Source organism: Dipodomys merriami, unplaced genomic scaffold (genome assembly GCF_024711535.1).
Source record: "Dipodomys merriami isolate MVZ:Mamm:240054 unplaced genomic scaffold, mDipMer1.0.p SCAF_342, whole genome shotgun sequence".
In the NCBI taxonomy this organism is placed as follows: Eukaryota; Metazoa; Chordata; class Mammalia; order Rodentia; family Heteromyidae; genus Dipodomys; species Dipodomys merriami.
The window spans coordinates 290,249-313,326 of record NW_027204960.1 but is presented as its reverse complement, the minus strand read 5'-3'; the positions used below and the strand labels follow the sequence as shown (position 1 = coordinate 313,326).

The 23,078-nt window shown below is 63.9% G+C and overlaps 1 protein-coding gene across 2 annotated transcripts in view; it reads right to left on the bottom strand.

Annotated features, from left to right (window-relative positions):
* Positions 1 to 864: 864 nt before the first annotated feature.
* The window catches only part of LOC138803593 (colorectal mutant cancer protein-like), a 91,200-nt gene continuing 68,986 nt past the window's right edge, over positions 865 to 23,078 (bottom strand). Inside the window, exons 5-17 of one of the 2 annotated variants that reach the window (XM_069987651.1) lie at positions 15,617 to 15,780; positions 14,361 to 14,567; positions 11,103 to 11,249; positions 10,212 to 10,298; positions 8,694 to 8,842; positions 7,253 to 7,393; positions 6,408 to 6,511; positions 4,399 to 4,582; positions 3,327 to 3,561; positions 2,658 to 2,861; positions 2,370 to 2,464; positions 1,987 to 2,109; positions 865 to 1,136 (exon numbers count right to left, since the gene is read on the bottom strand). In XM_069987651.1, coding sequence (XP_069843752.1) covers positions 956 to 1,136; positions 1,987 to 2,109; positions 2,370 to 2,464; positions 2,658 to 2,861; positions 3,327 to 3,561; positions 4,399 to 4,582; positions 6,408 to 6,511; positions 7,253 to 7,393; positions 8,694 to 8,842; positions 10,212 to 10,298; positions 11,103 to 11,249; positions 14,361 to 14,567; positions 15,617 to 15,780 — 2,021 coding nt within the window. In that variant the 3' untranslated portion in view covers positions 865 to 955. The remainder of the gene's footprint in view (positions 1,137 to 1,986; positions 2,110 to 2,369; positions 2,465 to 2,657; positions 2,862 to 3,326; positions 3,562 to 4,398; positions 4,583 to 6,407; positions 6,512 to 7,252; positions 7,394 to 8,693; positions 8,843 to 10,211; positions 10,299 to 11,102; positions 11,250 to 14,360; positions 14,568 to 15,616; positions 15,781 to 23,078) is intronic. The other variant, XM_069987653.1, reaches the window with a different exon arrangement.

Here is a 23,078-nt window from a genome sequence, read left to right as displayed (position 1 = left end):
TCCCAGCAGCGTCGGGAAGCCTTTTGGGGCTAGCATGGGTTTTTTTTGTTTGTTTTTTGGTTGGTCGTGGGGCCTGAACTCTGGGCCTGGGCGCTGTCCCTCGGCTCTTCAGCTCAAGGTGAGCGCTCTACCACTTGAGCCACAGCACCACTTCCGGTTTTCTGGTGGCTTATGGGAGATCAGAGTCTCATGGACTTTGCTGCCCAGGCTGGCTTTGAACCGCGATCCTCAGAGCTCAGCCTCCTGAGTAGCTGGGCTGCCCCGCTGGTGTGGGCTTTTTAACCTCGGACTTCTCCAAGGTGGCGGGACAGCGCTGCTGTGGCTCAGGGGAAGATGGCGTCTGCGAGGAGCACGCACGCGCCGTAGCCTCGCGTTGCGTTTCGGGCAGGGTGGGCGGCGACTGCACAAGCGCGTGCCAAGGCTGGAACTCGGGGCGCGCGCGTGCCTGCGGTGGGAGGCGGGACGGCAGGGCGGGTTCCTGTCCTGGAAGCCGGCGGGCTGCGCCGGGAGCCCGCCCCGTCCGGCCCCGCCGCCCGCACGCACGCACGCACGCAGCCTCCTCCCAACCGAAGCCGGGCCAGGCGGAGGGCCCGGGCCCTCGGCGGAGCGGGCCTTCTGACGGCAGCGCGGGCCGGGCCGGGCGGGCGGCGGCCTTCCTGCCTCCCCTGTGTGCCCGGGGCGCCCGGCCCGGCGTGCGCACGCGGCCGCTGTGCGGGCGCCCTTCCTGCCCGCGCGCCCGAGCGCTGCGCCCCTGGGAGATGCCAAGCGGACAGGAGGGATGCGGCCCGTCCGACCAACCATTCAGGAAGGAGGGGAAAAACAGGCCGCACAGCCACGGCCACCCCTGCCCCGTTCTCGGGGAGGTTCCCCCGCGTGTGTCTGAGTCCGGGTCCCCCGGCGGAGGGAGATGCCCGCACCCCTGGGTTCCGCCGAGGCGCGCGTGGCCGCGGCGGCCTCAGAGCGACGTCTCGTTGGTGTGCGGCCTCGAGTTCTCCTCCTCCAGCAGCGCGATCCTCTGCTTGAGCATGCGCACCTGCGTCTCGTGCCTCTCCACCATGGCCATCATCTGGGACTCCAGCTTCTTCAGCTTGTTCTGGTGCTTCTTCTTCGCCTTCTCGTAGGCGGCCACCAGGTTGCTGGGGGTACAGGCGGCGGGGTGGGGAGTGAGGCTGGCCCCGAGACCCAGCACGACAGGCCCTGGACCGCGCACCGCGCCGCCACACCCCAAGGCGCGCGGCCTGCCCGGCTGCCAGCCAGGCTCTGCCCAAGGAGGCCAGCTCCTCCGCTGCAGCGTCAGAGTGGGGTCACTCGGGCTCCGAGAACCCCAATCTGTTAAGCTGACCTGGGCGAAGCCGCCTTCAAACAAAAGCGCTGTGTAACCTGCAGTGAGCGGACGGAGCGCTGCTCTGAGCTGGTGAAGGGCAGAGGCGCTTGTGCCTGCCACCTCAGCTGCTCAGGAGGCTGAGATCCGAGGATCGCGGTTCAAAGCCAGCCTGGGCAGCGAAGTCCCTGAGACTCTGATCTCCATGAACCACCAGAAAACCAGAAGTGGCGCTGTGGCTCAAGCTACGTAGCACACTCGCCTTGAGCTGAAGAGCTGAGGGACAGCGCCCAGGCCCAGAGTTCAGGCCCCACGACCAACCTCATCCCCCTCTTCCAAAAAGGCCTCAGTGATGCTTGTGGCTGCAGGGGTCACAGCGCCTGGGGCAGCGGCCTCCCCCGCCGGCCTGCTCACCTGTTGGCCTGCTCACCTGTTGGCCTGCTCACCTGTTGGCCTGCTCCCCGCCGGCCTGCTCACCCGTTGGCCTGCTCCCCGCCGGCCTGCTCCCCCGCCGGCCTGCTCCCCGCCGGCCTGCTCCCCCGCCGGCCTGCTCCCCCGCCGGCCTGCTCCCCGCCGGCCTGCTCCCCCGCCGGCCTGCTCACCTGTTGGCCTGCTCCCCGCCGGCCTGCTCCCCCGCCGGCCTGCTCCCCCGCCGGCCTGCTCACCTGTTGGCCTGCTTGAGGTCGCTGAGGAACTCGGCCGACTGCTGGTGCCGGGTCTCGCTGCTCTTGGCCAGCCGCTCCAGCGCGCTCACCAGCTCCTGCACCCGCGCCTTCAGCTTCTTCTCCCTGCGGCGCAGACACCAGCTGCGGCCCGGCTCCAGCGGCCGAGGAGGGAGGCTGGCGGGAGCCAAGAGGCCCCGCGCTGGCCGGCGCGGAGCCGGGGCCGGCCGAGGTCACCCCGCCCAGGCGAGGGGCGCTGGCCAACGCCGGGCTGCCCCCGGGTTCACCACGCGCCCTCCTCCCGCCGGGCCCCGAGGCCCAGCCTGGCCCGGCCCGTGGCGCCCTCCCCCCGCCCGGCCCCCGCCCCGGCCCCGGCCCGCGCTTACCGCCGGAGGGCGCTGGCCAGCTCGGCGGCCAGCTCGCTCTCGCTGCTCGGCGTCCTGGGCTCGGCCGGCGGCGGCGGGGCGGCGTCCGCGCCCTCCTGGGGAGCAACGTCCGCGTCACCCGGGGCCCCGCGTCCCGCATCCCGCGGCCCGCCCGGACCTGGGGCCCCGGCCGCAGACGCAGGCTGGCGCCAGGAGAGGGACGCGCGGCCGGGAGGCGGAGGAGCTGCGGACAGCGCCCGGGGAGGCCCGGGGGGGGGGGGACGGGGCAGCCCCCCAGCTCAGCCCCACCTTGGCCGGCCGCTCCCGCGCCCCGGCCGCAGGGCTGTGCGCGCGCAGGCGCTGCTCCTCCCGCTCCTCCACCTCCGCCTTGAGGTGCTCGATGTGCACCAGGTAGGCCTGCTCCTGCGCCTCGCGCGTGCTCAGCTTCAGCTCCAGCGCCTTCTTCTCCTTCTCCAGCAGGTACAGCTGCGCCTTCAGCTCCGCCATCTCCTCCTGCGGGAGGGGGGGTGGGGGGCGGTGAGAGGCTCTGCGGGGCCGGCACCCCCCTCCCCGCACCCCGCACCTTCATGATGGCTGTGAGCTCCTGCATGAGCACCGCGTTCTCCCCCCCGCACCCCGCACCTTCATGGCCATGAGCTCCTGCACGAGCACCGCGTTCTCCCCCCCGCACCCCGCACCTTCATGATGGCTGTGAGCTCCTGCATGAGCACCGCGTTCTCCCCCCCGCACCTTCATGGCCATGAGCTCCTGCATGAGCACCGCGTTCTCCCCCCCGCACCTTCATGGCCATGAGCTCCCGCATGAGCACCGCGCTCTCCCCCCCACGCACCCCGCACCTTCATGGCCATGAGCTCCCGCATGAGCACCGCGTTCTCCCCCCCCCGCACCCCGCACCTTCATGGCCATGAGCTCCTGCATGAGCACCGCGTTCCCCCCCCCCCCCCACGCACCCCGCACCTTCATGGCCATGAGCTCCTGCATGAGCACCGCGTTCTCCAGGTCCAGGCGCTGGCTGTCGCCGCGCGGCTTCACGTCGTAGCTGAGCGGGTCGATGTGGATGCTCTCCAGCTCCAGCATGGTGAGCTTCACGGCCGCGCGCTCGCTCTTGAGCTGCTGGATGTAGTCCTTCAGCCGCTGCTCGTCCTCCTTGGTGAACTCCGTGTCGCAGCTGCTGGCCGTGGAGCTGGTGGTGCTGCGCGGGACCCGACAGGCGTGGGCCCGCGCCCCGCCCCGCACACGCCCGCGCCCCGCTCCCTCCACCCCCGCCCCGGGGGGCGCGGCCCAGCACGAAAGCCTGCCTCGCTCATCTCACAGAAATGGAGCTGGGCCCTAGGGGCGGGACAGCGCAGACTCGGGGCTCAAGCCTGCGCAGGCGCACGCGCACGCGCGCAGTAACAAGGGAACCCCGTTTCCTGGCACGTCACTAGGAAGCATGTATGGAGAGTAATAAGTGTGCTGCTCTCTGCGTGCCGGGGCCTGGGCCGGGTTTCTACGGCTTGCACCCCACGCCTCGGCCAGCCTGTGGCTGTTTAACACCAGATGAGAATCTCGCGGGCCCCGGCGTGTGGCGGGGCCTGGCGTGGTGGGGATCAGATCCCGCACCTGCCCCTGCTGGGCAGCGCGCCCACCCTGGAGCCTCACCCTCGGCCTTCTGCCGGGGCCGTTTGGAGGCAGGGACCTGCTTTTTGTGCGTCTTCCTACAATTTTCCTACCGAGGTTTCGGGCTCGGCGGGAGGACAGGCTCGAGTGAGCCACCCTGCCCGTTATTCAGGTCCTCCTCCCGATTGGCCGGAGGCCGGGGCGGGGCGTGTTCAGGTCCTCCTCCCGATTGGCTGGGGGCGGGGTGTGTTCAGGTCCTCCTCCCGATTGGCCGGGGCGGGGCGGGGCGTGTTCGGGGGTCCTCCTCCCGATTGGCCGGGGGCGGGGCGTATTCGGGGGTCCTCCTCCCGATTGGCCGGGGGCGGGGCGTGTTCGGGGGTCCTCCTCCCGATTGGCCGGGGGCCGGGCGGGGCGGCGCGGCGCGGCGTACCTGGTGTGGCTGTTGGAGGACAGGCTCTCCCAGGGCTGCCCGCTGCAGCCGGGCACCGCGAAGGCGCCTGCGCAGCTGCCGTCCAGCTTGGCCAGCAGGGCCTTGGTGGCGTTCTCTGCCGACTTGCGCCGGTCGTGGGCGCGCTGCAGCATGTGCGTGACGCTCTCCCCGCCCGACGCGTCCCCTGCGGCGGCACGGGGCCTGGGGTTACCGGGGCCGGGGTGGCCGGGGCCGGGGTGGCCGTGACGCGTGCGGGGGAAACTGAGGCCCTGCTCCCGTGTCACACGCTGCTTGTGTGCTGCTCGTGTGTGCACGCTGCTTGTGTGTGTGCTGCTCGTGTGTGCACGCTGCTTGTGTGATGCTCGTGTCACACGCTGGTCGGGCGCTGCTCATGTGTGTGTGCGCGCCGGTCCTGAGCTTGAACAGGGGCCTGGGCGTGGTCTCTGGGCTATTTCCTTCGAGGCTGGCGCTCTACCACTTGAGCCACAGCGCCACTTCCGGCTTTTTCTGCTTATGTGGTGCTGAGGAATCGAACCCAGGGCCTCATGCATGCAAGACAAGCGCCCTACCACTGAGCCACCTTCCCAGTCCTGCTTGTTGCACACAAAGACCCGCAGCTGGGCCGGCTGGGGCGGAGCTCAGCGGTGCAGTGCTGTCTAAAGCAGGCAAGGTAGGGGGAGGGGGATTGGGCCTCGCCCAGAGGGGCAGCGTCCTGCCATGACCCCCATGTCCACGTCCACAGAACAGCCAGCACCGAGTGGCCCTGGCCGTTGAGATGACCACGGCCACCAGCCGTGTCCCTGGCCCATTGCGACAGCTGCCCTGCATCTGGGTGGGGTGGGAGAGGGGCTGTGCGTGCGAAGGGACGAGAGGAATGGTGTGTCTCCAGCTCCTCTCGGCTCTGCTAACACAGATGCCTGGCTGGTCGAGAGCCCTGGACTGTGGGCAGGAGGTGGAGCTGGTGGAGGGGCAGGGCTGGAGCATCCACTGGGGCTTGAGCTCAGGACCCTGGCCAGTCTCTGAGCTCTCTTCTGCTCAAGGTTGGTGCGCTACCACCGCTTGAGCCATGCCTCTGCTTCCTGCTTTTTTCCTGCTTAACTAGAGATCAGAGTCTCTGATTTGTCTGCCCTGGCAGGCCTTGGACTGCCATCTGCCGAGTTAAGCCTCCTGCGTAGCTAAGACTGCAGGGATGAGCCTGCCCCGGGCTGCTGCGAGCTGCCCCCGCCAGAGCTCTGGTGTGGGGACCGAAGACTCACGAAGGTGTCCTTTGTGGACGGATTGCTCTAAGACAGTTCTCTGATTCGAACTAAAAGCTGATTAATACTCTCCCCTGTTAGCTGTTTTCCTTAATTCACATCACTATACAAACCATGATACGGACTGGGCACCGGTGGCCCACACCTGTCATCCTAGCTACCCAGGAGGCTGAGATCTGAGGATCTTGGTTCAAAGCCAGCCCAGACAGGGAAGTCCGTGAGACTGATCTCCAATGAACCACCAGGAAATGAAGTGGCGCTGTGGCTCAAGTGGTAGAGTGCTCGCCTTGAGCTGAAGAGCTGAGGGACAGCGCCCAGGCCCCGAGTTCAATAAAGCATGACTGCGGCCCAGCCTTGTCTTGGGATCTGTTCAGAGAAGGAATAAAGCTTCCAGTCGCATTAAGCAACAGAAGACAATGCGGCTTCGCAGGGGCACGCTGGCGGCCTCTCTGGCCTGGGGGGAGGGTGGGCGGGGCTGCGCCCACGAAGACGCCCTGCGGGGCAGCGCGGTGCCGGGGGACGCGCACACCGTCCACTTGCTTTCCTCCATTGCTCTCCCTGCTCCTCAGCGGCCAGGAGCCGAGGATGGGGCGGGGGACGGGGCCTCGGGAGGGCGCCGGGAGGCCCTGCGCCGTCTGCCCCGGGCCCGCGGGGCCCGTTTGCTTCCTGTGTCTGGAATCCCGTTCCCGCCCCAGGCCTGCCGCCCTCAGCGGACACCGTTTCCACGAGGAGCTGGGGGGTGGGGCCACTCACCGGGGGAGGAGCCCACGCCGGCCGCCCGGAACTGCCCCAGGATGAGGCTCTGCTCGCTCTCGGCCAGCGCCAGCAGCAGCTCGTACGCCTCGATGCACTGCTCGCTGAAACGGAAGCGGAAGCGCGGGCCTCAGGGGCGGGGGGGGGGGGCGGGCGGGGGGACGCGGGACGGGGACGCGGGGCGGGGACGCGCATGTCAGCGGGACACTGGGGTTCGCGGGGCGGGGACGCGCATGTCAGCGGGGCGAGGACGCGGGGCGGGGACGCGCATGTCAGAAGGACAGCTCCAGGGGGACGCGGGGCGGGGACGCGCATGTCAGAAGGACAGCTCCAGGGGGACGCGGGGCGGGGACGCGCATGTCAGGACAGCTCCAGGGGGACGCGGGGCGGGGACGCGCATGTCAGCGGGACACTGGGGGGACGCGGGGCGGGGACGCGCATGTCAGCGGGGCGAGGACGCGGGGCGGGGACGCGCATGTCAGAAGGACAGCTCCAGGGGGACGCGGGGCGGGGACGCGCATGTCAGAAGGACAGCTCCAGGGGGACGCGGGGCGGGGACGCGCATGTCAGGACAGCTCCAGGGGGACGCGGGGCGGGGACGCGCATGTCAGCGGGACACTGGGGGGACGCGGGGCGGGGACGCGCATGTCAGCGGGGCGAGGACGCGGGGCGGGGACGCGCATGTCAGCGGGGCGGGGACGCGCATGTCACTGGACGGTGGCCGCTGGGTGGACCAGGCCGAGGCCAAGGGCCGAGCGCGGCCGGGGTCCGGGCGCCCTGGCCAGCCCTGGTCAGCTCCGGGCTCTGGCCGCGGCCCTCCGATCGCGGCCCCCGAGCGGCCTCACCTGTACTGCAGGGCCAGCCGCAGCGCCGTGGCGTTGGACTCGTACTTGCCCACCAGCATGCTCATCTTCTCCGCGTTGCTCTTGCACTCCTCCAGCGTGATGGTCAGGAGGTCGTTCTGAGACTTGAGGTGCTCGATGCGGCTGCGGAGAGAGACACGGCCGTCAGCTCCCGGCCGGGGCATCCGCACGGCGCCGGGGTGCGCACGCGCCGTCCGCACGGAGCCTAGGCACGCAGCCGGGGCGCACGCGCTGTCCGCACGGAGCCTGGGCACGGAGCCCGGGGTGCGCACGCGCTGTCCGCACGGAGCCCGGGGTGCGCACGCGCCGTCCGCACGGAGCCTGGGCACGGAGCCGGGGCGCACGCGCCGTGCGCACGGAGCCTAGGGGGAGCCTAGGCACGGAGCCCGGGGTGCGCACGCGCCGTCTGCACGGAGCCCGGGGTGCGCACGCGCCGTCCGCAGGGAGCCGGGGCGCACGCGCCATGCGCACGCCGCCGCTCTGGCGGGGGGACTCGCAGTTGCAGAGGCCCGCGGAGCCGGCGTGCGGCCCACCCGCGAGGCGCCAAGGAGACGCCGCGGACAGCGCCCGTTTTGGCTTCTGTGGAGCAGCCGCCGGCCCCCGGGTCCCAGCTGTGCCTCTGATAGCAAGGTCAAAGGGCAAAGGTTGGCCTTCATCCCTGCCTCACTCGACTCCCGACCCATTGCAAACTGAGACCTCGGTGCTGTCCTCTCTACGCGAGCCCAGTGACGCTGTTAGACACAATCACTGGCGCTGCACGTAACAAATGCTTCCTGCTTCCTCAGTCTCTCCTGGGTGCACAGAAGTAGGAAAGCGGCCTCCCCTGAGCCTAGCTCGGAGCAGGCCTGTGGAGGCGAGACCCAGGCTCAGAGGCTCAGGCTGACCAATCCCTTCTCCCCAGGGCTTCTGTGGCCAGACCCCAGGCCAGCGACCCCACCCATGACCTCTGCTCCCCAGCCACAGGGTGGAGATCACCATTTTATATCAAGCCATCAGGTGACCTAGATGGCTGGATTCCCTTCATTCTCAAGCCCTGTACAGAACAGCCACGAATCAGGGAGGACCAGCAAGATCGTTCCGTGTATTCTGTTCTGTGTGTGCATGTGCGTGTGTGTTTGCCAGTCCTAGGGCCTGAACTCTGGGCCTGGGCGCTGTCCCTCAGCTCTTCTGCTCAAGGCGAGTGCTCTACCACTTGACTCACAGCGCCACTTCCGGCTTTTTCTGCTGCGCATGTGGTGCTGAGGAATCAAACTCAGGTCCTCGTGCATGCGAGGCAAGCGCTCTACCACTGAGCCACCTTCCCAGCCCGTCACTTCCTGTGCACAGGTCCACGTTTCTCCCTGGCCGTGGTCGGTGCTTCGCGGCCCGGGGGTGGACGCCGCAGCGCCCCGCGAAGGAGCCCGCTGGCCGGCCGGCCACTCACCTGTTCAGCCGCTCCGTCTCCACCTCGAACTCGCGAATCTTGCTCTCGGAGATGGCGGAGCCGTGCGAGTAGAGGGTCTGGAAGATCTCCTGGATGTTGGAGCAGTCCTGGAGCGAGTGGGCCAGGTGCTCGGCCACGCTGCTGGAGACCTGCAGGGCGGGACGTCCCTGCCGTCAGACCCACACGGTGCCAGCGCCCCAGCGTGCAGGGAGGGGCCCCCTCCCCCCCCCATGGCTGGCACCCTGGCGCTCGGCTCCCTGCCGGTCGGCCTCGGTGCACACAGAGAACTCTACACAAGCACGAAGCTGGCATGCGGAGGAGCCGCCTGCGGGGCTCAGGCTCTGGCTCTATGTGCACACTTAGGCCCAGAGTCTGAACACATGCGATCTGTGCTTGTTGTAAGGTGTTCAGGGAGGCTTTCAGGAGTAGCTACTTGTGAAATTTGGGGGATTGCAATTGGACAGGCAGAAAAGTTCAAAGGACCCAAAGACCCCAGCTCACGCAATGGCCGGACACAGAGGCACATGTCTACAATCCCAGCTATGGGGAAAGCACAATGGCTGGGCACCGGGGTGTCCGCCTGTCACCTCCAGCAGCACAGGGAAGAAGATGGAAGGCTGGCCCGGGCATAACACGATCACCAACGCCAAAGGGGCCGGGGAGCGGCCCACGTGGCCCAGTGGCTGCCTGGCCAGTCTCCCCAGCACCACCAAAAACGGAAGGAAGGAACTGTGTCTTCAGAGAGCTTTTCCCGGGAAGGGTGACATCATCCAAAAAGAAACGTGCTCAGCTCCTGCCTCACGCAGCTGTAGCCGCGCTGTGTGTCACCTTTAGAATAATAATTTTAAAAAAAAATTGTGCTGGGCGTTGGTGGCTCACGCCTGTCATCCTAGCTACTCAGGAGGCTGAGATCAGAGGATCTCGGTTCAAAGCCAGCCTGGGCAGGAAAAGTCCGTGAGATTCTGATCTCCCATGAACCGCCAGAAAACCAGACATGGTGCTGTGGCTCAAGTGGTAGAGTGCTCGCCCGGAGTTCAAGCCCCACGACCAACCAAAAGAAAATTAAAGAAAGACCTTTTCCTGTTGTTAACCTCATCCCCGCCATCAAAGAGCTGGCTCATCTCTCATGCCTAAAGGAATCAACACCCCCCCTCCCCGCCCAGGGCCAGCGTGAGCATCCTCCAGGAGCGACGTGCATGGGCCGGCTCTCTGGCAGCTCCCCCGACTCTGGGGTGCAGGTGGAGACCAGACACCGCGGGAATTCCATCCGTGCCCCAGTGCCAGGAGCGGACCGAGATCACAGCTTCCGGGATGATTGCCAGAGGAGTGAAGAACAAAGAAGGCTGGAAAGCCGCAGGGCCAGCGTGGCTGTGGAGGCCACGCCCCCTCTGACCGCGGGAGGGGCCCTGTGATTTCTCCCTGCTCACTGGCGGGCACGTCAGGAGGCCCCTGTCCCCCCACACGGGCGCTGTGGCCCGGGAACCCTCCCTCCCTGGCCGCCCGCTCACCGACACTCACCCCGACGCTGCTGATTTCTGAGCCCAGGACCGGCCGATCAGACGAGGACTCAGACCTCGTCTTCGACAGCTTCACCCTCTCAGCGATCTTAAGAAACACAGGATGATCAAACGCTGCGGGCCCCGCTCCCAGAGCAACGGTTCAGACCACGCTTGCGAGAGCCAGGGCCAGCTATGCCAGCTAAACCGATTTGTTGCTGTTAAAACATACACACCACCACCATCAACCACCACCAAAACCTCATTGCCCAGTGTGGTGGCTCATGCCTGTAATCCTTGCTCCTGGGGAGGCAGAGTTCAGGGGGTCATAAATCCAAACCGGCCCCCACAGGGAGCCCATGAGAGCCCGTGTCAACCGATACCAAGCTGGGGAGGGGCGGCTACAAGGGGAGTGTTAACAAGAGGATCACAGTCCGGGGCCAGCCAAAGCTCAATAGAACCGAGGGCGTGGTTCATGCAGCAGAGCACCTTCCCAGCCTCACAGGGCTCTGAGTTCAAATTCTAGGACTGCAAAGAAATCAGCCAACCAAGCCACCACCGAAACCCCCAAACTACATCAGCCTAACCAGCCGTGGGATGTCGAGGCTGGGCTGAACTCAGAGCGGACAGCTGGCTCACCCAGGAAAGAGGGGGAGCCACAGCCCACCCCTCCTGAGCCATTTCTTTGGCCCGCAGAGCTGTCAGTCTTGTGAGTGGGGCTGTCACTGGCTCACTACTCAGGGTCCCGCGCTGGACTGGGCCTCGGCCCCGGCCAGCCGCTGTCCACACCTACTGTCGTATGCACCAACATGTCACTCTGCACTTGCGCGGTGCCACCCTTGGGGGAGGGGGTGTGGCCCCGTCCCGGGGCTCCGCCCCTCACACCCGGGCCCCGCCCTCCCCCGGAGCCCACCTTGGCGATGGGGATGTCGTTGCTGCTGCTGCTGGTGCTCAGCTCCCCCGTGCTGGGGTTGACCGGGCGGGCGGCCGCGGGGAGCCGCCCCGGGCTGGAGGGGCCCGTGGCCTGCACGCTCTGGAGACGGGTCTGCAGCTCTCGAACCTGAAACCAGCGTGGTTGACAGGTCAGGGGGCTCACGGGGCCGGGAGGAGGGGAGGCGCGTGGCAGGTGCAGCCTGAGCCTCAGTTTACCAGCAGAGCACAGAGTCGGCCCGAGGATGCCCCGGGGGGCACCAGGTCCCCGGGAAGGGAGCGCCGTGCACCGCCCCGCACGGCCCGATGAGCCCCTGGCCTGAAGACGCTGCTGCTGGGGACCAGGCCACCGGGGACCAAGGCCACACCGGGGCCACCGCAGCCCCTCCGACACAGCTGCGGCCTGTGCTCACCACCCAGCAGGAGAGCTCCTCCATTCACCACCCGCCACCTCTCCACCCTGCAGACTGGGGGACCAAAGTAAAGGAACGTTCCATAATTCATCCACCCCGGAGGGGCGAAGCTTCCCTGGGAGAAAACTGCACTCAGCTGGAAAAGAGCCTCAAGCGGTAGGGGAACTTTCCAGAAACTGTGTGGGTTGATGGAGGGTGTGCGGGATTCTCCTAAGAGGGGACCCACCCCCCTCCCCACCACACACTAGAACTCCCCTGGAAGAGGCGGGATTTCTGTTTGTACGGCAGAAAAAAGGCCTGATCAAGTCCTGAATGATGAACAGCGTGAGCACCCCTGGCCTCCAAGCCCGGCCCTGGGTGAGATCAAACCAGGAGTCCATCGGGGCGGCCGCAGCCGCGCCCCAGGGACTTGCATGACTCATGTTGTAAGAATGGCTCAGGCCTGTCATCCCAGCTACTCTGGAGGCTGAGATCTGAGGATCATGGTTCAAAGCCAGCCTGGGCAGGGAAGTCTGTGAGACTTAGTGCTGTGGCTCAAGTGGTAGAGCGCTCGCCTTGAGCTGAAGAGCTGAGCGACAGCGCCCAGGCCCAGAGTTCAGGCCCCACGACCACCACCACCAACAACAAAAAGAAAAAGTCATCTGAGACCCACCATTGCTTAGAGAACAAACAAACAAACAAGAGCTGGGGGCGGGGGTCAGCCTGTCCTCCGGGCTGCTCAGGAGGCTGAGATCTGCGGATCCGGGTTCAAAGCCAGCCCCTCCCTTCCTCAGAATGATTTCAATAGATTTCATTGTTCTTCCACCCTGCGCCCCTCCCCCCTCACCCCCCCCCCTCCTCCCAGGGAGCCTGGCCCACTGGAAGACACTCTTTTCTTTAAGTGTCTTCCGACTGCCCCTGGGGTTCTGCCGTGGTCTTTCCCGTGTACAAATATCACGATCAGAACACGCCACCTGCGGCTCAGCCCTTCCCCATCTTCCCAGTGCCCGTGTAGACCGCTCTCCACGCACGGCCCAGAGCTGTGGGGTCCCAGAGCCGGCCGCCCTGCGGGGAGGGTGGCACTGTCTGTTTCTCTCCAGGCTTTCCAGTCTGGAGTGAGCGGGAGAAATCTGTTGTGTGGCCTAATACGTAGTCACACTTCAGACCAGCACCTGCTTCAGCAACCACCTTCCCAGAGCCAGCAGGTCCCGACCAGGGGTATCGGCCCTGGAGATCAGGGAGGGGGACGGGGAGGGGGGGAGGGAGGAGGGCTGCGGGGGCGGGGCCTGCGGCTTAGGCCCTGGCTGACTGGGGTGATTCACATCTGCTGACAGAAGCAAGCGCGGGCAACACAGGTGACCAGGCAGGTTCCCCAGACACACCCCCAGATCGGAGACCAGAGGCTGTGCGGATGCTGCCTGCCAGCACACTCATTAGGACGTCAGCCCAAAACAATGGATGGAGCTGATAATGTGCAATGAGACTTGAGACAGGACTGCCGAGGCGTTCACTCTGACATCAGCCCCAAAGGAAGCTGGTAAACGCAAAACCTGTCATTTCTTCCACACGCCTACAGGAGGACTGAACACGATGCAGGCAGATAGAAAAGAATGACTCATGGCTGCTGGACAGAAAAACAATGCACACACGCGTGCACGTGTACACACAGGCACACACGCACGTATACACACACATGCAGGCACATATACACACATACGGACACGGACATGCGCATGTGTGCATACATGTGCATACACACATACACAAACACACCACACCCAGACATACACTCGAAGAGATCACACACCTCACACAAGCATACATAAAAGTGAGCACCTACTAGAAAGTGCAAGTTTTGTAGGAAAAAATGTTTGATGGAAGCCGGGCGCCAGTGGCTCACGCCTATAATCCCAGCTACTCAGGAGGCTGAAATCTGACAATCATAGTTCAAAGCCAGCCTGGGCAGGAAAGTCCATGAGACTCTTATCGCCAATAAAAATCACTAGAAAACCAGAAGTGACGCTGTGGTTCAAGCGGTAGAGCGCTCGCCTTGAGCTGAAGAGCTGAGGTACAGTGCCCAGGACCAGAGTTCAAAACCCATGACTGACTAAAAAAAAAAAGTTTGATGGACAAGACTATTTTTCAAACATAAAAAATAGAAGCAGGTGTCATACTGACCATCTGAACTGAGTGTGAAGGAGGTGTGAGAATACCACATGGATGTAATTTTACCAGCTACTTAGATTTGGGATTCCAAAGAAAAGTTTTTTGTTTTGTCAGTTGTGGGGCTTGAACTCTGGGCCTGGGCGCTGTCCCTCAGCTCTTCAGCTCAAGGCGAGCGCTCTACCACTTGAGCCACAGCACCACTTCCAGTTTTCTGATGGTTCACTGGACATAAGAGTCTCATGGACTTTGCTGCCTGGGCTGGCTTTGAACCACGATCCTCAGATCTCAGTCTCTTGAGTAGCTAGGATGACAGGTGTGAGCCACTGGTGCCTGGTCAGAAAGTTACTGTTTGAAAGTCTTGTGTCTCCAACTTAGGATTCCTAAACTCCTTCTAAGAATGGCGTTTGGGTGGGAAGAGGCCGGCGGGCCTCAGGGATGAGAAGCCGCGCGGTCGGGGCGGCCCTGGCTGGGTGCCCGCGGCCCCGGCCCTGAGCAGGGCAGGCCTGGCCGGGGCGGTCGGGGGGCGGCCGTGGTGCCCCGGCCCTGAGCAGGGCAGGCCTGGCCCGGGACGGTCGGGGGGCGGCCGTGGCGGCCCTGAGCAGGGCAGGCCTGGCCGGGGCGGTCGGGGGGCGGCCGTGGCGCCCCGGCCCTGAGCAGGGCAGGCCTGGCCGGGCGGCGCTCACCCTCCGGCGGAGCCGGTCCCGCTCCTCGCGGATGGCGTGCATGGCGGCCTTGCTCCTGCTCAGCTCCTCCTCCTTGCTGCACAGCATGGCCGTCAGACTCTCGTTCCCTTCCCTCAGCCCGGCCAGCTCCTTCTCCCACCGACATCGCTCTTCCGCCAGGTTGGGGTACAGGTCCCGGCCCAGCACCCCCTCGATCTCCTCCACTGTCTGCAAAACACAACCGCGACAAAGAGCCACGCTGGTTCCCTTGGGAGAAAGGGCCCAGTCCCGAGTCACCTGACTGCACACAGCCGGGCGACCGTGGCTCAGCATGGCCTTCGCCTCAACCAACAGCGCGGCGCTCTCATTCTGCGTTCTCTCCCCCTCCCCCCTCTTCCTCTCCCCCTCCCTCCCCACGATGGCCAGGGTGCTGGCTCAGCAGGACAGCGCCACTTCAGAGGTGGAATGGCGTGAACAGGATTGGCCCCGGGTCAGGTCAGGGATGCAGAAAGCGGGGAGCCCAGGTGGCTCACGCCTGGCATCCCAGCTACCCAGAGGGCTGAGATCTGAGGATCGCGGTTCAAAGCCAGCCTGGGCAGGAAAGGCTGAGACTCTGAGCTCCAATTAGCCAGCTAAAAAAGCCAGAAGTGGAGCTGTGGCTCAAGTGGTTGAGTGCCAGTGCATAAAAAAAGCTCCGCAACAGTGCCCAGACCTCGAGTTCGAGACCCAGTAGCAGCAATGAAAAGAAATGCATCTAAAACACAGTATGCATGCACAAAAACGACTCATAAAGTTAGAAAGAAGAAAGAGCAGGCTCAGTGTGCTCTGGGGAGCCTGAGCTGACGGCTGCGAAGCAGAAGTGAGAACTGAGGCGCAGCAGTGCGACCAGGCACGGAGGCTTGCGCTGTGGCCCAGCTCCTCGGGAGGCCAGAGCAGAAAGGCCGTGGCTCAAAGCCAGCAGGCCCCTCTCTCAACAAAAACCTGGATGTGGTGGTGCGCACCTATTTGGGAGGCCAGGATCAGAGGATCGCAGCTGGAGGCCAAAACACGTGCGCACCTATTTGGGAGGCCAGGATCAGAGGATCGCAGCTGGAGGCCAAAACACGTAAGTGCTTATCTGAACAATAACCTCAACACGGAAGAGGGCTGTGGCTCCAGCGGTAGAGCACCTGCCTAGCAAGCGTGAGGCTCTGAGTTCAAATCCCAGTGACCGCTCCCTGGGTGCGGTCCTGCCTTTCGTGCCAGGCTGGGCAGGGGGCCGAGGCCAGCCTACCTACCTTAATGGCCAGGTCGCAGTGCTCGCTGGCGGTGGTGAGCCGCTCGATGTGGCGGTCCACGTCGGCCACGGACAGGCTGCAGCTGCTCTTCTTGCGGCCGCACACCACGCTCTCCAGCCCCGTCAGCACCCTCTGCAGCTCCGAGTTCAGGTCACTGCAGTTATCTGCGCGGGGGTGAGGAAGGCCACGGGGTGAGGCGGAGGCAGACCCCCATGAACGTGCCCTGGTCCATTCTCCACGGGGGGCTCGCCGGGGTGACAGGGAAGGGTGTCGGAGCCCGGGATGACAGGGAAGGGTGTCAGAGCCCGGGGTGACAGGGAAGGGTGTCGGAGCCCGGGATTTTCTAGGCCAGCGTCCCCACCCCACGCGCTCGGCCTCCAAACCCACAGGCCCTCAGTACTCTTTATTTTTTAACCAGTCCAGGGGCTTGAACTCAGGGCCTGGGCGCTGTCCCTGAGCTTCTTTTGCTCAAGCTAGCGCTCTACCACTTGAGCCACAGCACCACTTCTGGCTTTTTCTGTGTCTGTGGTCCTGAGGAATGGAACCCAGGGCTTCATGCATGCCAGGCAAGCCATCTTCCCAGGCCTAGGGACTCTATTGGGAGTTTTCTAGGTCTCTGCACCCCCCCTTCCTCCCAAAAGGAAGCCAGCTTGGGCAGAAAAGTCCATGAGATTCTTTAACCAGCAAAAAGCCAGAAGTGGAGGTATGGCTCAAGTGGAAGAGCACCAGCCTTGAGCAAAAAAAAGCCATCTGGTGCACGTGTACACACACACACCCAGTGTATATGAACGAGGCCAAAGTACATTATACACATATACAAAAATAGAACCAATGCAACCCATTAAAAAAAAAACACCCCCAACAGAAGTCGTAAGAGACCATTCCTGTCCCATGTGCCAACTGCTAGGTACCATATTTGCCAGCTCATCCAGTTCCTTCTATCAGGATCCAGTTTCAAACCAATTCCACGCTGCTCTTTGTGCACACGTCTCGTGGGCAATTCTAGGACTCTGAGCTGGGCTTCCGGGCTCACTCACTGCCAGGGGCCAGAGAAGGCAGAGTCATGGATGGAATGCAGTGCGCTCGGGCGCGCCCAGAAGATAGCTTTGTTGGGGGGGGGGTCCCTTGAAATCCAACACAAATTCCTGAAACCGCTCTGTTGGGTTCCGCTATGATCCTGCAGGCCTGGAAGCTCTGTCCAGCCCAAAGCCTTCTCCCCAGGAAGCGAGGATCGCCCGGGCTCCCTTCTTATCCAGCACAGTGCTGATGTGGTGTGGACGTCTGTGAGGCTTCGGCAGAGCCTTAGCGCTGTGAGAGCAGGGCTCTGTTTTCTGAGGATTGAACACAGAGCCGCACACTCTGGCTTGGCTTTACTTAGGGCTGGTGTTCTACCACTTGAGCCACAGCGCCTCTTTCAGCTTTTTGCTGGTTCACTGGAGGTAGAGTCCGGTGGGCGTTCCTGCCTGGGCCGGCTGCGACCAGTGATCTTTGAGCCCCAGCCTCCTGAGGAGGTAGGATTACAGGCGTGAGCCACAGCGCCCCGTCTGTGGAGTACAGGATTTCCCAGGTTGACTTCATCAACCCCACGTCATTCCCAGCCAGATTTCCAGAACGCAGGGAGAAAACCAGCCTGAGGCTTCCGGCCCAGACAGTGCTCTCCCGTTTTCCACCTCGGGCTCAAACTCGCGCCTTGAGGATCCATCTTGGAGAACTGCACCCCAGCCGGCCCGTAACTCCGGTCACCAGGAATCAACCACGACGTCCTCCGGTTTAGACGGCTGGCCTTCCACGCCCACCGCGGCCACCTCCCCCGCCACATGCCCACAGCTTGGCCAGCCTAGGCCTGAGGATACAGGCCCAGAACCCGTTCCCGTCCAGGCCCCCACTCTCCTTACCCGAGCCTGCAGAACTCGGCATGACCAGGGTTCCGGGCCTCGATCCCGGGGTGCCCGCGTGCTGTTTCCTGGCGAGCTTTTATGACCCCCCGGTGCCCGGCCCGCCCCAGAACAATCAACTCCCGGTCCGTGGGCGTGCGGCCTGGACGCGGGCGACCTGTCCAGCTCCTGGGGGAATCCGGAAGCTCGGCGCCTGAGCTCTGCAGCTGCCCTCGGCCCCGGCGCGCTCCTGTGTGCCCCACCGCGTCTCCTCCGCTGACCCCGTCCCTGGCCAGCCCCGCTGGGCCGATGCCAGCTCTCCACCGAGCTCCACCCACCCGGGGGCGGTGCCCTCTGCCCACGCCCCTCGCAGGAGCCTGTATTTTTCTCCCCGGCCATTATCACTATCTGATCTGGCTTGGGTGTTTGTTATCTCTCTCTGCATTTCCTGCAAGAAAGGACTTGGATCTTCTCCAAGACAGAACAGTTTAAGTCTTTTTAGTATTTATCTTTGTGGCAATACCGGGACTTGAACTCGGGAGCCGCACACCCTTGTCTGGCACTCTCTCTCAAGGCTGGGCATTATACCACTTGAGCCTGCCTCCCATTTCTGGCTGTTTTGGAGATTAAGAGTCTCAGATTTGTCTGCCAGGAGCTGGCTTTGATCCAAGATGCTCAGATCTTAGACTGCGGAGTGGCTAGGATTACAGGCGGTTGGCGAAAGTTCTATTAGTGAAACTTGATTAGATGTTTAAGAACGACAAATGAGAAAAACACAGGTGTCGCTCACGCCTGTAATCCAAGCTACTCAGGAGGCTGAGATCTGAGCATCACAGTTTGAAGACAGCCAGGGCAGGAAACCCATGAGGCTCTTATTGCTAATTAACCACAAAAATCCAGAAGTAGAGATGTGGCTCAAGGCTCAAGCCTGGAGAAAAAAAGCAGCTCGTGGATAGGGTCCAGGCCCTGGGTTCAAACCCCAGGACTGGCAAAATACCAAACCAAACCGACAGGAAAACCCAGAGGCTGTGGAGGGCGGCGGGCTCCTGCCGGTGCGCGGGGGTTTGGGCACAGGGTCGCATGGCCTGCACCACGCCGGGCACAGCGGCCTCGCCAGGGCAGCACGTGCTCCCGCTGCGTGGGACCCCCCACCCCGGGCACGGCGTGCACGGGAGGCCGCGGGGCCTGGGGAGCGGAGGAGGGACGAGGGGAGACCCTGCTCCCCCCTCCCTGAAGCGGGGTCCGAAGAGGAGCAGGCCGCCGTCCCCCACCGCATGGGTGGACGTAGTGACCACACGGAAGCCGTTCTGCTCAGGGCCCCATCACCCCGAGAAAGCCCCCACGGACCCACGCCACAGGCGCCACGCATCTGCCCTGCAAACTGAGGCCGAGAGTGTGGACGCGCCGGGCGACTCCTCACACAGAGCCGCTGCGACCTGCGCTCCCCTGGCTGGCTTCGTCCCTTCCCCCTCGGGCGAGGTCCCGGAAGGCGCTCGCGCGGTGACCAGACCCGATCCCGCTTCTGTACCGATCCACTGGGCGGAACGGGGTCACCCCCAACGCCTCCCCGGCCCGCACACCAAGGACACCGGCAGCTGGAGTCCGCACAAAGCCAGGAGGAAGGGCAGAGGAGAGCCGGGGGACCGACGCACACCAAGACCAGGGGCCCCAGCCCGGGGCTCGGGGTCTCACACGGGTCTGCTGAGGACCGGGACGGGGCCGGGCGAGGCGGGTACACGCATGGTCAACAAACATCCCGCTCACCGGGGCGCACGCATGGCCCTCCAGGGGGCTGCCCGAGGCTCGCACCCGCGCTGTGGGGGGAGAGGGGGCCTTCGATGGCCACCGTACCCAAAACTCAGCAGCAGAGCCCCTGCCTAGCAAGAGCGAGGCCCGGAGTGCAAACCCCGCAAAAGATGCATTGTTCCTGGCCCTTTTCTCTGTGAGACTTGTGACAGCAGCTGGATTGTTTTTCTAATGAGAATCTGGGGCCTCAGAAAGTGTGTGTGTGTGTGTGTGTGTTCCAGTGTTAGGGCTTGAACTCAGGGCCTAGATGCTGCCCCTTAGCTTTTTCGCTCGAGGCTGACGCTCTACCACTTGAGACAGAGCTCCACTTCCAGCTTTTTGGTGGTTAATTGGTGATAAGAGACTCATGGTCCTTTTGGCACAGGCTGCCTTGGATCACAGACCTCAGATTCTACTTCCCAAGTAGCTGGGATTGCAGGCATGAGCCGCCGGCAACCAGCTAAAATGCTTGTTTTTAAGGGAAAATATGCCATGAACGTCCATCAGCCTCAGACCAAGTCAACTTGAAGAGCTGTGATCTAGAAAATAAAGACTGGAAGCCAGGCAGGAAAGTCTGTGGGACTCGTCTCTTCAATGAACCAGCAAAAAGCCACAGGTGGAGCTGTGGCTCAAGCGGTCCAGCGCTAGCTGTGAGTGAAAAAGCTCTGGGACAGTGCCCAGGCCCCAGACTGGCACAAGAAATAAAAGATTTTTTTTTAAATGTAAAGACTCCTTGTATTAGAAAGGGATCACGAATTCCAACAGCAGCAGGGGTCAGCTGGAGGACAGGGCACGCCTCGGTCTCTGTGCGGGAGCCAGTGGCTGACAGCCCGACAGGGAATGCTAACTTCCTCCTGTTCTCAACCCTGGTAGCAACGCCATGCAGCGGCCGTGCCGGATGACTGGCTGGCCGCCCCGGGACAGCTAATGTGCATACGTCGGTCTTGTTTGCTTCATCGGGTCTCTGGGAGGAAATACAGTCGCCCCCCAGGGCCTCCCGTGACGCGGCACGCAAACTCACCACCTAGGCTGGATTTCCAGCTGTGATCCTCCTGTGACCAGCTTCTCAGGGATGCGCATTGCACAGATAAGACAAAGAGAGGGAGAGGGAAAGGGGGAGAAGGAGGGAGGGAGAGAGGTGAGGAAGGAAGGGATGGAGGGAGAAAGAAAGGAAAAAGGATAGGAAAGAGAAAAAGAGGGAGGGAGGGAGGAGCAAAGAAGGGAGGGAAGGACGCATCCCAGAACCCGGCAGTACAGGGCCCTGCAGGGCTCAGCAACCATTCCCACCAGAGGAAGCGCCACCTCCAACACCCGAGTCTCCAAACCGGGACACAAAGCTAAGTGGAGGAGCCCCCCCCCCGTTGCTAGCACGGAGCAAGCCTGTGCAGAGGCTGCTTGTCCCTCTGCACCCCCCGCACCCCGCTCCGGGTCTCCCGAAACCGCTCTCGGAAGGGCGGCTCTGCGGCGCCCCTGCCCGCCTCCCCTCCCCGCTTCGAGCGGCGGCTCCGCACCCCGAAATAGTCCTCCCGCAGCCATGAAGTGTGCCTGCGGGGCCTGGCTCTCCCGTGACACCCAGGTCACGGGCGCCGCCGCGCCACAAAGCAGGGTTCCCGCGCAAGCCACGAGCCGAGCGCAGGACGCTTCGGGAGGCCGCCCTGTGTTCCTGGCGGACGCCACGGTCTCACGGGGCTTGAGTTCCAGAAACCAAGCTTCCCACCCCGAACCAGAAGGGCTTGCTGGCCGGTGAGGACTGCAGCCGGCCGGGCTCTGGGCGCAGCCTTGGCTCCAGGCGCGTGCAGCGGGGCGCGGGGCGTCAGAGCCCCAGGTCCTCTGGTCAGCTCTGCGGCTCCTTTCAGACGTGGCTTCGTGACACCCGCGCCAGGCCCTTGTTCCCGGGGTGCGTGCGGCTCCCCCAAGGAGGGTCAGGAGCACGCCGCCCTCTGCGGGTCCCGTGCAGCCGTGGGGACGGGAGCAGAGCGGGGGACGCAGACGCCTGGTGACAGCCAGCTCCTTCTTAGCTGTGCAGGTCAGGCCACCATGCCTGCCTCCTCCGAGCGCCCCGTCCTGCCTCTGAAAATGGGGTCCACCATGAAAAACCCACATTAACCACGCCGAGGACTCACGCACAACACCTGGCTGCCTCCAGCCTCACGGTCAGTCACTGGACTTGAACTCAGGGCCGCACGCTCTGGCTGGCTTTCTCCACTCAAGGCTGGCGCCACTTCCAACTTTTCGGTGGTTCAGAGGAGGCAGAGTCTCTCAGACTTTTTCTGCCTGGGCTGGCTTTGAACTCTGACCCTGAGGTCCTGGCCTCCTGATGAGCCGGGGTGACAGGCCCGCCTTGGCCTTACATGTAACTAATGCTTTACTAGGCTCAGAAAGAGGCTCTGTGCCAGGATGGCCACGGTTTTTTTTTTTTCTTTTTTTTTTCTTTTTTGCCGGTCATGGGGCTTGAACTCTGGGCCTGGGCGCTGTCCCTCAGCTCTTCAGCTCAAGGCTGGTGCTCTACCACTGGAGCCACAGCGCCACTTCTGGTTTTCTGGTGGTTTGTGGAAGGTAAGAGTCTCATGGACTTTCCTGCCCAGGCTGGCTTTGAACCGTGATCCTCCGATCTCAGCCTCCTGAGCAGCTGGGATGGCAGGCGTGAGCCACTGGCTCCCGGTGACAAAGCCTTCTTAAAGGTAACCCGCGCTGTCCTTGCAGGAGCCGAGGCCCCGCTGGGAAGCTGAACCACGCGGCCAGGTGGCTCCTGATGCGGGCTGCCAATGGAGCAGCTGCGGTGGGGCGAGGAGCTGAGGCGGCCCCCTCCCCCTCCCCCTCCTCCCCCCCTCCCCAGCGCAGCAGTTGAATTGGAAAATGGCAAAGGAGTAAGGAGAGGCAGAGGCCAGCTCCATCAGCAACACGCCGCCTGCGCTCTGCGCCCGGCCTTCGCGCTCGCCAGGCTGTCCCGGGCGCTGCCCCCCTGGGGGACGCAGCAGGTGGCCTCTGTCCCGCCCGGCACCCCCCGTCCCCCGCGCCCCCTGAGCTCGCAGCCCCTGACTTGTGGGAAGTGACGGCCGCCAGGTCCCTGCAGGCCTGGCCACATTCTCCAAGGAGCTGGGGGGGCTGTGCCCACGCCCAGGCTGAGCCCCCAACTCGTGTCGAGGACGATTCCAGCTCTCACCCAGCTGTCAGGCTGCTGCTGCTTGCTGTAGGTCACTCACGGGGCGTGAACTCAGGGCTTGGGCACTGCCAACCCCCATCCCCCTTAGCAGAGCTGCCCAGGCCCTCCCCCCGTCCTGACTGGCTGCTTCCTCCCGCCCTCCCTCCCTCCCTCCCTCCCTTCCCCTCCCTGCCAACAGGAGTCTTGAACACTGGCCTCAGGACAGACCTTGGGAGAGGCTCTGGAGAACTACCAGGAGATGAAGAAATCAAGCACACACCACTGCCTAATGAGGCTCGGTGAGCGGACAGCCAGTCACGCAGACGAGCACGCCACGGAACACGCCAGTGTAACGTGAGGAGGGAAAGTGGGCAATGACAGAGCAGCAGAGACAGGCACCCGCATGCGTGCACGCACACACGCATGCACACACGTGCATACACGCACACACATACACATCTATGCATGCACCCACATGCGCGCATGCACGCACGCACACACGCTCACGCATATGCGTGCACACACGCACATGCACACACACACACACACACACACACACACTGGGGTTTCTGGCCTTTTCTGGGGAGGTGCACAGACCCGAGGCTGCGAGAAGCCATCTGCTGCCCACCACCTCCTGCAACGTGTGCACACGGGCCGCGGC